Source organism: Bufo bufo, chromosome 3, assembly GCF_905171765.1.
Source record: "Bufo bufo chromosome 3, aBufBuf1.1, whole genome shotgun sequence".
Lineage (NCBI taxonomy): Eukaryota > Metazoa > Chordata > Amphibia > Anura > Bufonidae > Bufo > Bufo bufo.
This window is the reverse complement of record NC_053391.1, coordinates 450,613,324-450,628,495: the sequence shown is the minus strand read 5'-3', so window position 1 is coordinate 450,628,495 and position 15,172 is coordinate 450,613,324. Positions and strand designations below refer to the sequence as shown.

Genomic DNA, 15,172 nt, shown 5'->3' with positions numbered 1-15,172 from the left:
CACCGGAAAGGAAGGTGGAACTGTAATGTGCTTCGGGGAGCAGGTTAATGAGCCCACAGCAATCACAGACTTCACAGGGACCGTCAATATCTAAGGAAGACAACAGAGAGCATTGTCATGTGAGGGCTAAATAATACTTGGGCCTGTCACCTCTCATCTTACGTGAGGTCATGCCAAAAAGCTACTCTGACTGAAAAGGTTAGAATTTTTGACCGCAAATATAAAAGGGAATTGGATATAATCTAAGGGAGAACATCTTTGCTATCTTTTGTGCAGCTTACAACCTCGTGGTTAGAATTTTAGTCAAACTATGAATGTCCGTAAAAACAATAAGTGGCTTGTAATTTAGGCCAATACAGAAGACACAATGCTTTGCTGGATCTGTCAAAATATGGAAATCAACTGTTTTAATACAGCCAATGAACCATAAGTTAGAACTTAGAAGAAACTATCCCAGTACCTCGTAATCTGTGGTTATCTGGATGCCTCCATCATAGAATCCTTCAAGTTCCTTTGCTGTCAATGTCACACGAAACACTGCATAATAACCTGAAGTTAATATAACCTGGAAACATACAAGAGTAAAATTATTACTGATAAAAGAGGAAGTCACGTCAATTGTTGTAGCTTTTCAGAAAATAAAAGCTAATTTATGTAAAGAAAAACACAAAAAAACACATTCAACTTAGCGAAAGGTGAAAACCTTGGAGAAGGCTACTTACTGAAGTGCCATCAGATGCAGTGGAATTTTCAATCTCTGGAAGGCTTGTTATTATGCTGCTCCTGTTTCCCTTTTCTGTTGCTAGAAGTTCTATGGCAAGACTGTCTCCAACAACATGCCAGCTTTTAATGGCCAACTAAAAGGGGCAATGTGCAACCATTTAATAGCAGTGAGGGCAATCTTCTCATAAGAATCTAGTAAACATTCTGGAGAGTTGACTCCTTAACTGTTAACTGTACACTGAACAATTCCTTCCCGGCAAACGCCTGCTTTTCAGAGAAGGAGACTTCTGCATTTACGTGCGGCAATCTCCTGCACAGTATAGGGAGGAGCGATCACTAATGCCATCACCATCCCCATACAGAATCATTGTTTGCCAGCAGCAGAGCATGTTTAGGCGGCACAATCTACTGCTGGCAAACAATGGTTTGTGTGTCCACACACGCGATCATATTACCCGATGAACAAGCATTTCGCTAGCTCATCGGGTAAAGGGAGGCACCTTTACACTGTCAGATAATCGCTAACCTACGTTCCTAAGGACACCTGTTAGCAGTTATCTGGCCATTTCTCAGCCATTGCAAAATTGCGGAACGGATGCGGACCCATTTTGCGGACGTGTGAATGGACCCTAAAGTAGTTTTGCCACCATTGCATGTGATCACATTGTGTTGAAATATGTCATTGCTTCTTGATTGGTGAGAATTTGACTGTCGGGACCCCCACGATCCACAAAATTATGGCTCAGCACCACTAGTTAAAAGGTGTATATCCATCTTAGACATCTCAATAGGCATATCAATAGGTCCCTCTAGGACTCGCACCTATCTCCAGAATGGCATCAAGCTAGGCAGTGGCATCCAGATCACTAGCCTCAGCAATAAGACAGAGACTGAATGGAGAAGTGTATGTCTGTGTGTGCAGATATCTACATTCACTTCTAAAGGAGTCACAAAAACAGAAGAGACGTGACTTCCTTTGATGTGAGAGCCGTGCACATGTGCAGCCACCTCTCCATTCACCCATCACCTGGATGAGGCGGCCTGAGGCCACCTGACCAGGTGGGACAAGGCTAAGGGGAGAAAAGTGTGAGACCCACAACTGCATTTGCACTCTGTCACGGGTTTTGCACACTGTCATGCCTTCTGTTATAAGCAAAACACAATCCAAGTAGTATAATCTAGCCATTGACGGTGCAATTTTTTGCTTCTTACCTCTATGGGGTTATTATTTATTACAGCTATTAGAAGACTGCTTGATTCTGCTGCACTTAGGATACCAAACTCTAGAAAACGCTCTTCTGGTTTAGGAGGTAAAACAAAATACTACAAAGAAATAAAAAAGCACACGTTAAAAAAAAAATATAGTATAAACATTATTATTGTTTGTAAAAATTATGGGTTTGCGTGTGACATATATAAATACATTGCTCAAAAAATTAAGGGAACACTTAAGCATCCCAGTAAAACCTTGGCCATTTAAACTTCAGGGATATCAATCTGTTCAGTTAGGATGCAGTCACATGACTGTGGGATTGCAAAGCGGATTGGAAGTGATGAGGTACATAAGAGTCAACAACTCTCTACTGATGCAATAACTGCAGATATTCAAACCTATTAAGGGGTAGTCCGCTTTTTTACTATTGATGACCTATACCCAGTACAGGTCACGAATATCAGATTAGCATGGATCCAGCTCCCGGCACCCCACCGTCTGAAGAGAAGGTAGCGTCATACAAGCACTGCCTTCCCTGCTCACCGCAGCAATTGCAATGGTGAGCAGGTGCAATTACATGTATGGCACCTCCATTGACTTCTATGGGATGGCGCTGCCTGTTCATACTGGGGATAGATCATCAATACTAAAAAGCGGACAGCCCCTTAAAATCAGCTCAAAAACTGTGTGCCAGGAGCTTCATGGCATGGGTTTCCATTGTCGAGCAGCTGCATGCAAGTCTCATATCACCAAGCACAATGCCAAGGGTTAGATGGATAGGCCCCGTAGTCCAAGGGTAGGGAAATCTTAACGCTTCGGATAACACCAAAACATTTCAGACAATTGTTTGAACAGTTGCGGTTCCAGCATGACGGTGCTCCAGTGCACAAAGCAAGGTCCATAAAGGCATGGTTGGGTGAGTTTGGTGTGGAAGAACTATATAATTATACATTACACTCTGTTGTACATATGTGCTAGTTTCCAGAAAATCACTTGAATGTTTCTCAAGTAATGAAACCAGTGCCTAATACATACAAGGGACCCTACATAACAACTTGATCAAAGGCCAAAGCTTTCAAAGCATGATATGCAAAAAACAAACTCTGCCGAGTATATCATAGATATGTTCTACTGCTTATATTGAATACATTGGACAAACCACAGTACATTTTAGGAGCCAATCACAACACGCTAGGCACCCTTAGCACATGTCTTGGCAGATTTGCTACCTGATTCCTGGGATTTGTCCAGACCTATAGAGATGGAGTTTTATTGTAGTCTGTGGAGCTTTAAGGCGGGTTTCACACACGCCGACCAGAAAGCCAATTGTCAGGAAGGAAGCGTTCCTTCCCAACAGTCGGCTGCTCATTCAGTGAAGGAGACTGTTGCATTTACATGCAGCGATCTCCTTTACAGTATAACGACGATGGATTGCTATTGCGATTGCTCCTCCTCATACAGAATTATTGTTTCTGGGCAGCAGATCACTGCTTAGACAGCAAAATATGCTGCCCAGAAACAATGATTGGTGTGCCTCTATGAACGACAGGACCACCCGATGAACTAGCATCTCACTCGTTCATCAGGTGATTGGCTGCACATTTAGACGGACTGATTGTCGGGAACGAGCGTTCCTGATGATCTGCACGACAATCAGGCAGTGTAAACCACCTTTAGATTTTCTAATCAAAATGGATACTGTGTTACTGGGTGAAACGGTAAGATACAAATCTGAAACAAAAGTACAGAATACTCACATCTAAAAAGCCGGTGTACGCACGTATAGGGAGGTGAAATTTTGACGCATTAGTGATAAGTAATATATTGCTGTCTATATGAACAGCGGATGTAGATGGAGTGAATCTTAATGAAAATATATATCTTGATTCCCCGGGAGAAATTAATACATTTGAACTAAAATTCTGGATCTGCAGTCAAGAGAAAAATTAAAAGAAGTTAGAATTACCATACATTGAACCAGTGCTACTAATGCATTAAATAAACTGTTTTCTTAAAGGGGTTTTCTGAGTATTTAATATTGATGACCTACCCCCAGGATAGGTCATCAATATATCATCTTTGGGCTCAGCGATACCAAAATTTTGATTCGGTTTTGACACCAAGAAAAAGTATTGCGATACTCAATACCTCACAATTTTTTTTTTTTATAAAATCACAAAAAATACCCGCACATTAACCACATGTTGCCAGCTCAATACAATTACAGTAACACCAAACTTGGATAGTTTTTATTTTGTTTTATTACTTTAAAAAAAAACTTTGGAAAAAAAATCTACATTTTCTTTGCATTGCCAGTTTCTGACTGCCATAACATTTTTTTTTTTTTTTCAGTCTACAGAGCTATATGAGGACTTTTTTTTTTTGCAGGACAAACTGTAGTTTTATTGGTACCATTTTTGGAGTACATACAACTTTTTCATCCTAATAGAGACCTATTATGGTGAATAATATTTTAACGCACTCCCTGCCTCATGCACAGCTTAGCAGGGAGCTTACCATAGCAGGCCTGGGAAGCTTCAACAGCGCCCAGGCAGTTATGGTAACCGATCAGAGCCCCGCAATTTCACTGCAGGGGCTTCGATCAGACGGCAGAGGCATCAGTCTCCCTATGCCTAACCTCACAGATTCTGCGAACGCTGTTGAATGTGGCATCTGAGGGGGGAATTGACCCCTTTCGGCATCACTGTTCCCAGTCATTGCATCCAGGTGTCTGCTGTCAGTGAGGCAGCCTGCTCCATACAATTCTCACATGTACGGCATTAGGCATTAAAGGGTCAATTGGAGGCACATGGTGTTATTAATTTTAAACTTCCATGTACCTCATATTAGTACTAAGTGACACCATCATTAATCCCATCTTGCCCATGGCAGGAGATAAAACATGATGAGGGTCACTTGCTATTAATGTGAGGCACATGGAGGTACTAAAGTAATATGACTATGTGCCTCACATTAATACAGGCACACAGCATAAGGCACATACCTATAAAACAGCAGGAAACCTCAAGCAGCAAGGACCTTTGATGATGAAATCACCATGTGACCAGTACAAAGGGGATGTTACTGGTCACATGGCGATGACCTAATCAAATGTCCTTTAACTGATCAGCTTCCAGCACCGCGGTGAGTTTTCCTCTCCTCTGCCTTCCTATTCTTCCCCCTCCTTCTCTCCCTGACAACCCCACCCAATCAGGCCCTTCAGGTTTTACACTGGTGGCAGTGGCAGTGGCCGGCTGTGTCACAGTGAAGAGGGAGGGACTCTCCATCTTTCTCCATTGTGCAGCCGTTTATGAGAACACTGTTTTCGCTGCGCTTTGCGCACGCCATGTTCTCTGGTATGGATTTATACTAAGCTGTGCAATAGCGTAGCTTAGTATCGCAAAAAATCGCACCAGGTATCAAAGTATCAAAACTTTGATACAGGGTACAACCCTAGTTTACATGCATACTTACTTTAAACATTGCCTTTGCTTCTTCAGGTAACAAGACATCATGGATAAGTACAGCAAAATTAAAGGTGTTCGTCAAGAAGATGGGCCTCTCCACTGGATCTGATGGACTATCCCGTATGTGAAATAATGTGGCTGCATGATCAAATCCCAGGTACCTAAGCACAATGTCATTACAGGTAAAGCTTGATTATCAAGATTGAATCAATAACCTGAAAGAAATGACTAAAATAATCAAGTAGATGTAAAGCAACCACAACACAGGGTTTAACAGGTAAAGACTCCCATGTTTTATATACCAGGAAATTGTAATCATCATAGCATTTACAATGGAAACCCTGGATCTACAGATTAGACACTTTAATAGAGACACCTGCCCTTTCACAATTGGGGCTTCCCTGTATGGAGATTAAACAAGTAACCCTGCAGTGCAGCATAAGGGCGCATTCACAAGACCGTGCAAATTGCAGATCCGCAAAACACAGATACCAGCTGTGTGCATTCCGCATTTTGCCTATTCTTGACTGCGATTGCGGACAAGAATAGGACATGCTCTCTATTTTTTGTAGGGCAGTTCTGGCCGCATCTTTTGCGGCCCCATTCAGACGGTCGTGTGAATGAGCACTAACACCAAGTGAACAGGTTTTCCATGGACCAGTTTCATTGTGAATCCACATTAGAATGGGAAAATGAAGTGATCTGAACAACCTCAAGAGATATGGTCATTTGAACTAGACTAGTCCAGACCAGTATTTCAAAAACTGCAAACGTTCTAGTGATTTCTTGGACAACAGAAATCGGGAGCATACACAGAATGGTGTGATCTAGAAAAAACATCCAGAGGAGGATTTGAATCAGTTTACAGCTGAATACAATACTGGTGCTCCAAATAATAAGTCTGACTGAGCTTAGCAATACGTAGCATGGATGAGCAGTAACATCAGAAGACCAGCTTCAGTCCCATAGCTGTGTAAGGGAAAAAGAAAGGCAAGACTCCAACTGGGAAAGATTGGATCACTAAGCCATGGAAACACAGCACCTGGTCAGATAAATCCAATTTTCTGGGAGGGTCAGAATTTGGTGCAAGCATCTTGAATCCATGGACCCTTCCTGTCAGGTGTGAACAGTTCAAGCTGATAGAAATGGGGTAACGATATTGGGAAATGTTTTCTTGACATGTGGATGGACATTTGGACAGTAGGGTTTATGTAAGCATTGCGGCTGACCCAGGTCATCCCTTCTTGGCAGTTTACCATATGACAGAAGGACACGTTCAGCAAAAAAAAATGCACCAAGCCATAAAGGTTGTATAGTCATGGATTGCTTTCAGGAACAGAACAGCAGGTTTCTCTTGCTTCCCTGGCCTTCACAGTCACCAGATGTTAATCCTATGAAGCATCTCTGGGATGGGGAAGAATGCACTGTTCATAGCATGTCAATACCCCCATCTAACTTGTGGCAAATATGAGAAGTTATCCTGTCCATGGGCCAATATTCATGCAAAACAATTGAAACACCTGGTAGAATCTATGCCATGACGGTTGTCTCTAGTAAAGGGGTCATTCAGTTTATATGTACATTATATGCACAAAGAAATAACAGATTTGTAAGGAAAAAAACAAAAAACTAAAAAGGCTTAGAGTCTGCTAACTTACCCATCCAAAACTTCTGCTTGATATGGAATTTCAAGTTTTGAGTAACTCTTCTCTTTTGCCTTGACTGTTATTTTACCAGAGAACTGTGATGGCTTCTTAGCTTTTGATGCTGTTTTTTTAAAGAACATAAATTTATGCTCAATCACTTACGGACTGCCAAATAATTTAAATTTAATTTATTGCATTCTACTCATTTTGGGCTAAATATATATATATATTTTCAATTTGTCTTTATTAAAAATGTCCAGCAGTTTTTGTACTACGGGGGTTAACAGAGTATCTGCAGACTGTCAGTTTCTATTTAGTACAGTCCTATCATCAGCATAGCTGTCTGCTCAGTCTGTAGCCATGTTCTTTGATCTCTTGACCGCTCTTAAATACTCATTATAGTTCAGTTCTTGTCACACTGATATGAATATGGCTTAAATAAGCGTTTAAGAGCTTCAGGTAATTACAGATAAGGGATTCACATGAGCCATCAGATGATGGGATTCAATGTAAACACAGAACTCTGCTCCACTGCAAATGCATAGATTACACGGTTATACTGGGAAAGTGGCTGAACGTTTTTAATAAAGACCAATTGAAAAAAATTGTCCAATAAAAAATAAAATGTCTGGAAGGTTTCCAAACATCCAACTGGTCTGCATATGACTCTGGAAGGACATTTCTGAATGGCTTTGGAAGTCTGCATCAGCAAAGAAATCGTGCTGCTGCATGAGAGGGAATCCAACTGTCAGGGACAATCGGACTGCCCATAGAGATGGCAGAGACCACTTTCAAGAGCTGCAGGGTCTTAGAAGACCAAGATCGGCTCTGCAGGAGAATAGGCCATTCATATCCTGAACCTGGAAAACCCTATAATGTATGAATGGAGCAAAGATATCACTGCAAAAGGTTAACAAATGAGTTCCCTGCATGATTCAAAGTACTGATGAATATCCACTCACACGTCTATCATCCATCTGGCGGTTATGCCTAGTACAAAATGTACAAAAATAACGTTTTTATAAAGTGCCAGTTACACGGTTGTATATGGTGCACCATGCAGGCTTACAGCCTACTGGTTATGCCTATATTATTAGATTAGGTGGGCTGCCCCCTATAAGTACTCCACAAAAATATGGACAACCAATTCTCATCCAATATCCCAAAGGCCTAGCTGCACCATGTATGAAATATTAGTTGATATTTTGGCCAAAATACAGTCCTCATTAGTGTGCTTTTGATTTTAGAGTATGGTAGGTGTTAGCAACCCGTAGGCATTGCATCTTTTTGGAAACTACAACTCCAAGCATGTACACTTAATAGTTTGTTCTCACAACTGCTAAAGAAGTGAATGAAGCATGCTGGGAGTTCTAGTTCCACAACAACTGAAGTGCCATAAGCTGCTGATCCCTGAAGAAGGGACTTGCAAGACAATGAAGACCCCTGACACAGGATTATTAAATGGTCTTCTTTGCAGGCTGCAGGCGGGCCAAGGTGAAGCATATTGGGACACTGGTTTACAGTGTGCATTCAACAGATGTTAACTCACCATCAAAACTTATACTTGCAACTTTGGTATATCTGCTCTGGGAAGCTTTAAGCGTTATGGGTTTGAAGTGCACAGTTACTGCATCGTTCTGCGGCGTCGACCGAACGCTCTAAACAAAACACAAGTGAAAATGAGCAAGACAAGGGATGGAAAGCATTTTATTAGCATATGGAACTTCCAAAAAGTCACAGGCCTTTTCTCCATTTAAAATAAAAAGAGCACTGCATGAAAGACGTCTACAGGTTTTTCATTTTCGCCATCTCTGATTATGATACAATAGACTCAATAGAAGAAATGTTCTCCTCTCCCCTGGTACGTATACCATTTAACCTCTCTACACATACACAGGTCCTATCATCCAGTTAATTGTAAATTACCCTAGATTTGAAACCTATTGCAGCCAGTGATCCCACAGGGCTATGTCTTGGATGGGTCTACTTACTGTTAGATAGTGAGGCAGGATTGGGCGTCAGAAGATCCCAAGGTGGGTGCAGATTCTAAGCGCGGTTCTAGATGTGCTGCTCAACCCATTGTACTTTTACTCGGTAGAACAGCAAACCATACTACACTATTCTGCCCAATAAATATACTATGGAAATGAGATGAACTGGAGGCCAACTGATGGCACTGGAGATTAGGGAAAAAAAATCAATAAAGGGGTTTGCCCTATTGGGGAATATGGGCATCACAGAGAGGGGCGCTCTGCTCTGGACAAAGCAGGGAGCCATTCTATGAGAGCATCTCCCATTCTCACATGGATAAGTCTTTTCTGGTGGCATTCTGAAAGGGAATGTCTCTAAAGCCATAAAATGAATCTAGTGCTCCATGAGGGAAAAAGGGAATGCGATTCACAATACAAAAAACAAAGTTAGACCAGCACCTCCACACACTATGAAATAAAGTACAGGTGCACGCTACCATGGCTGCAATGCAAAGGCAAATGGGCACTATATGCAGGCACAAGCAAACGCTAGAAACATGGATAAATCTGAACTGCATTACTGCTGTATTTACTATATAAAAACGAGAAGCTCTTTGTCACATCTTTGGTCAAAACTGTGTCTGGCCCATCTTCCAGTGAAAAGGTGGTTTCCATCAGACGGCAGCTACAACGAGGAGCCACTAGGGGTGTCTCACTTCAGCAAGTGGCATTTATCATGTAGAGAAAGCTAATACAAGCCACTTACTAATGTATTGTGATTGTCCATATTGCCTCCTTTGCTGGTTTGATTTATTTTTTTATCACATTATAGAGTGCTTGTTTCCATGGTTACGACCACACTGCAATCCATCAGTGGTGGCTGTGCTTACACATTATAGGAAAAAGTTCTAGTCTCTCTGGTGGTCAGAACCTCCTGTTATCAGCTGTGTACCATGCATCTTTACACGGAGTGTGCTGCTGCATATACGGGGTCATTTATTATTGTTTTTACCACACTTTTTAGTGTATTTTTGTCGCTAACTTTTCTCTACACATTGTGGAAAAAGGGGGAGTGGCGAGGGCGGGGAAGAGGGCGGGCGGGCTGGCAAGCCCTTCTCATTGATCATTTTCCACACCAGTTTACGGAAAAAAAATGGTCTTAAACTACACCAGCAAGGGAGCACAGCCGGCAGCACCAAGCGCCAAAGTTATGTTATGTAGAGGCCTGCGCCCATCTGTCGTCTAAATCGCCGGTCTTAATAAATGACCCCCATGGTGTGTACTTTGGAATGTAACTTACACTCATCTGTAGACAGCAGGTTCTTGCCCCAATTATAAGTACAGAGGAGGGCACTAGACGGCTAGATGAGATGCTTAGATGCAAACAAGTGTCCATAAACAGCTCTCACTGAGTCTCTTCAATGAAAGCCAGGCCCATCAGAAAGTCCCCTGCTCTGTACTACTGAGAAGCAAGAACCCCAAAAACAGTGGTGTCTACAGAACCATCTCTGGTATGGCCGATAATATTTACACTATAAAATGGCAGAACAGAGCACTGGGCCATCTAGGAACTGAATCAACCAGTCCCTTGCACTGAAGGATAATGTTACAATACTGTATGCCTTTAACATGATTTCTTAACTTGGTCTAAATATCGCATAAAAACCATCAACCATAATCACCACAAAGGCTGGCAATGGTGGGCACAATGAATCAGACAGCCTAGACTGAACTTCAAGGAATGTGAGCAATGAAAACCCTACAAAGATAAAGGGGGTCATTTATTAAACAGAAATAAGCCTATATTAGGTGTATTTCTGGTGCAGATTGCAGTGCGAAGGTCCTTTGCGCTGCATTCTGTGACTCTTCCTCGCTCACGCCAGGTCAAAAAAAGTGTGTGGACGCACGACACCCACTTTTTTTAGACCTGGTGTGAGCGGGAAAGAGTCACAGAATGCAGCACCAAGGTCAGTCTTAATAAATGTGCCCCAAAGATTTCTTCCTACAGAAGTTAATTTTCTGTGTAGTTTCCTTCCCCAACCAGTTACAAATTCCTTTACATCCCAGTCCAGATATTTACCTAAATTACCTGGGTTTATATAACCATGTAATGTGATTAGGACTGAAATATTTTGGGCGCACCCACATATAAGAATGCATGCCTAGCCATGGGCTTGTCATTAGACACCAAGATACATACGCCTATTAATATTGGTATCTTTCCATGCCGCATTCAAATCTGTCACCCATGAATGGAAATACACAAAAGTCTAGACAGACAAAGGCTACGTATCAGAGGATAGGTTGTGCATTCTCACTTGGTCACTGCAGCAGCATGGCATATAAAGTCCCGCCGATAAGGAACGGGTTGCTAACTTGCTTGTTTGTCCCAATTTCAATATTTCTGGCAAGTTGCAGTCAACTACATTGAACTGCGTAAATTTGATTATAAAGAATAACCAATCTGGTGATTTATAGATCGGACGATGCTAGCATAAAGCTTACAAAAAAAATCTTGCTTGTAGAATAGCGTCTCAGGCTATAATTATATGGCAAGTAATTAGAGTTAATGTGTTCGCTTTTACAATACACGATGTGATGCGACTGTGACAACAGTCTAGAAAAATAAAAAACTGCCGGATTTTTGGTTGCAGGCTGAGCACAATGTAAATTGTGTGCGACTCACTTGTGACATAGCAGCTTGTGTGTCTCTAATGGGTTCGGAAATGCTAAACTGTGTACAACTCACAGCAAAACTGCAGCCTAATATAGTCTGGGGACTTGAAAGTGGCAGACAAAATCGCACACATTTGTTGGTCACACAAATTGTACGCAACCAAAGTCACTGCACACAGGGCCGGCCTTAGGTGTCCAGGCGCCCTGTGCGAGCTAACCTTGTGGCACCCCCCCCCCCCAAAAAAAAAAAAAAACACTGCTTGTTGCTGGCATCAGGGCATAGGCTGGCTGACTATCCAACCAAGTAGTTACCAGCCCACACACCCCAAAGGCCGGTGTAATGTCATACTTCCCTACTTCGTGAGATTTCCCTACCCTCGTCACTTCCGGTCGCACCGGACATGACGTGAGGAGGTGTGCAGCGCTGCGCAGGCGCACAACGTCAGGTTAGGGAAGTTTCACAGCAGAGTGCGCATGCGCCAGGAGTCTCGCCGGCGGTTAGGGTAGGGAAAAACTATGGGCCAGTGCGCAGGCGCAGTGATCGGATGGATGTTCTCAGCTGAACACCGGCCGACACTGCGCATGCACCGGGAGCCTCACCAGCGGTTAGGGAAGGGAAAAATTACGTACGGGCCAGTGCTTTTTCCCTACCCTAACCGCTGGTGAGGCTCCCAGCGCATGCGCAGTGTCGGCCGGTGTCCAGCTGAGAACATCCATCCGATCACTGCACCTGCGCACTGGCCCATAATTTTTCCCTACCCTAACCGCCGGCGAGGCTCCCAGCGCATGCGCACTCTGCTGTGAAATTTCCCTAACCCATCGTTGTGCGCAGTGCGCCCCCCCAATATAATAAACATTGGTGGCACAGTGCGCCCCCCCCCCCCCCACACCCCAGTATAATTAACATTGGTGGCGCAGTGCGCCCCCCCAACACCCCAGTATAATAAACATTTGCGCAGTGCGCCCCCCCTCAATATAATAAACATTGGTGGCGCAGTGCGCCCCCCCCCCCCCCCCAACACCCCAGTATAATAAACATTGGTGGCACAGTGCGCCCCCCCCCAACACCCCAGTATAATAAACATTGGCGCAGTGCGCCCCCCTCAATATAATAAACATTGGTGGCGCAGTGCGCCCCCCCCCCCCAACACCCCAGTATAATTAACATTGGTGGCGCAGTGCGCCCCCCCAACACCCCAGTATAATAAACATTTGCGCAGTGCGCCCCCCCTCAATATAATAAACATTGGTGGCGCAGTGCGCCCCCCCCCCAACACCCCAGTATAATAAACATTGGTGGCACAGTGCGCCCCCCCCCCCCCAACACCCCAGTATAATAAACATTGGCGCAGTGCGCCCCCCCTCAATATAATAAACATTGGTGGCGCAGTGCGCCCCCCTCAATATAATAAACATTGGTGGCGCAGTGGGCAGTGCCAATGAGGATTGAAAAATAAAAAAATAATTAACTCACCTCCTCCAATTGATCGTCTTCTGTTCTTTCTTCATGACCTGTCAAAGGACCTGTGGTGACATCACTGTGCTCATCACATGATACATCACATGATCCATCACCATGGTAATGGGTCATGTGATGAGCTCCGTGACGTCACCACAGGTCCTGAAGAAAGACCGGCAGCTACGCGATCAACTGGAGGAGGTGAGTTAATTTTTTTAAATTATTTTTTAACCCTCATTGGCACTTCCCACTGAGCCACCAATGTTTCTTATACTGGGGGGGGCGCACTGTGCCACCAACGTTTCTTATACTAGGGGGGGCGCACTGAGCCACCAATTATGTTTCTTATACTGGGGTGTTTGGGGGGGGGGGGGGCACTGTGTCACCAACGTTTCTTATACTAGGGGGGGCGCACTGAGCCACCAATTGGGTTTCTTATACTGGGGTGTTTGGGGGGGGGGGGGGGGGCGCACTGTGCCACCAACGTTTCTTATACAAATACAGGAGGCGGGTGCCGGAATCAAATAGCCGGCACCCGACCTTTGTGACGGAGCTGCGATCAGCGGCAGTTAACTCCTCAGGTACCGCACCTGAAGGGTTAAACTCAACTGCATCTGATCGCAGCTCCCTGTCACAAAGGTCGGGTGCCGGCTATTTGATTCCGGCACCCGCCTCCTGTATTTGTATTACAGGTCAGTTTTCTTCATTGGTGGCGCAGTGGCCACAGCCCCTCCCCTCCTCCTCCTCCTGTCTCTCTTCTTATTGGCAGCGGCGGGGGCAGCAGGCAGGTCAGACAGGGGAGGGGGAGATGGAGGGGGCGCCCCGAGGGAGAACACAAGTACAGCCTCGCCTGCCGGCTGCCGCAGATTGCATTGCGAGCTGTCGGCCGCCCAGCGCCCCTGTTACTATGGCGCCCTGTGCGGCCGCACAGCCCGCACACCCCAAAGGCCGGCCCTGACTGCACAGTCCTAGACATTGTGGGGTTACCCAGCCACCTAAAATTGATAGTCTATTCTTAGGACAGGCCATCAATATTAGATTTGTGTGGGTTCACTTCTCCCCCCGATCAGCTGCGTCTTCCTAGTAGTCAGCATGGTACATACTGCAGAACACAGTACTTATAGTAGCGATTGGTGCAGAGTACTACAGCTTGGTCGAATTAATGACCTGATCAAACACCACTTTTGCACTCTTACTTCACCGCTGAGCTACAGCACCGGGCCAAGTAAATAGTTCAAATAAATTCCTCACTTCTTGAATTCCTTGTCTGATTTTTTTTCCTGTGTGTGGGGTGGATATTTGTGTGATACTGAAGTGTGCATTAGATTCTCACCACTGATTAAACTGTAGATAGCCAATAAGTCATATTTACCATGTAAACTTAAAGGGAACCTGTCAGCTAAAAATCGCACCATAAACCACCAGCTCAATGTGCAGGCTCGTGTCACAAAACAATGCCGCGCGTATATGTCACTAACAGGACCAGGAGCACAGAATGTTTTGTGGCACGCTCACACACATGAGCCGCTTAAGACAAGTACATAGCAGCAAGAAACAATGCGCAGGCGCCAGAATCATGACAACACAGCGCATGCGTGACATTTCAGGCTCGAATAGTACATGAAATTAGAACGGAGCCCATTAATCAAATGTGAAGGGGTGGGAAGGGGGTGCAGCGTGCTTGACTTCAAGCCAGAAAGCCGCTGCCCCCTTGACTTCAAGAACTTCAATTACACATGGCCTGCGGGGGAATCAAACTGTTTTTCTGCGACTAGGTGCATCAGAGCGCAAAGAGAAAACCAACTTTAGAAACCCGATGAGAATATCTGTAAGGTAATGCTGGTGGTTTATGGTGCGTTTTTTAGCTGACAGGTTCCCTTTAAGAAACTCCATAGAAGGGACTTCACTTTAAAACTTCATTGGGGCCCTTCAATGAAACCTGCACATGAGTGCTTTAGGAATGCAAGAAACCAATATGTGTGCTTGAAGTCCATGCCTCAAATACATACGCTGGTGTT

General features: G+C 44.2%; 1 protein-coding gene across 3 annotated transcripts in view; it reads right to left on the bottom strand.

Moving 5' to 3' along the window:
• Positions 1–15,172, bottom strand: part of TMEM131 (transmembrane protein 131) — a 255,812-nt gene that overhangs the window by 55,370 nt on the left and 185,270 nt on the right. For all 3 annotated transcript variants that reach the window (XM_040425124.1, XM_040425125.1, XM_040425126.1), the window contains exons 12-19: positions 8,599–8,707; positions 7,062–7,170; positions 5,411–5,564; positions 3,694–3,864; positions 1,936–2,046; positions 723–857; positions 461–565; positions 4–90 (exon numbers count right to left, since the gene is read on the bottom strand). In XM_040425124.1, the coding sequence (XP_040281058.1) occupies positions 4–90; positions 461–565; positions 723–857; positions 1,936–2,046; positions 3,694–3,864; positions 5,411–5,564; positions 7,062–7,170; positions 8,599–8,707 (981 nt within the window). The remainder of the gene's footprint in view (positions 1–3; positions 91–460; positions 566–722; positions 858–1,935; positions 2,047–3,693; positions 3,865–5,410; positions 5,565–7,061; positions 7,171–8,598; positions 8,708–15,172) is intronic.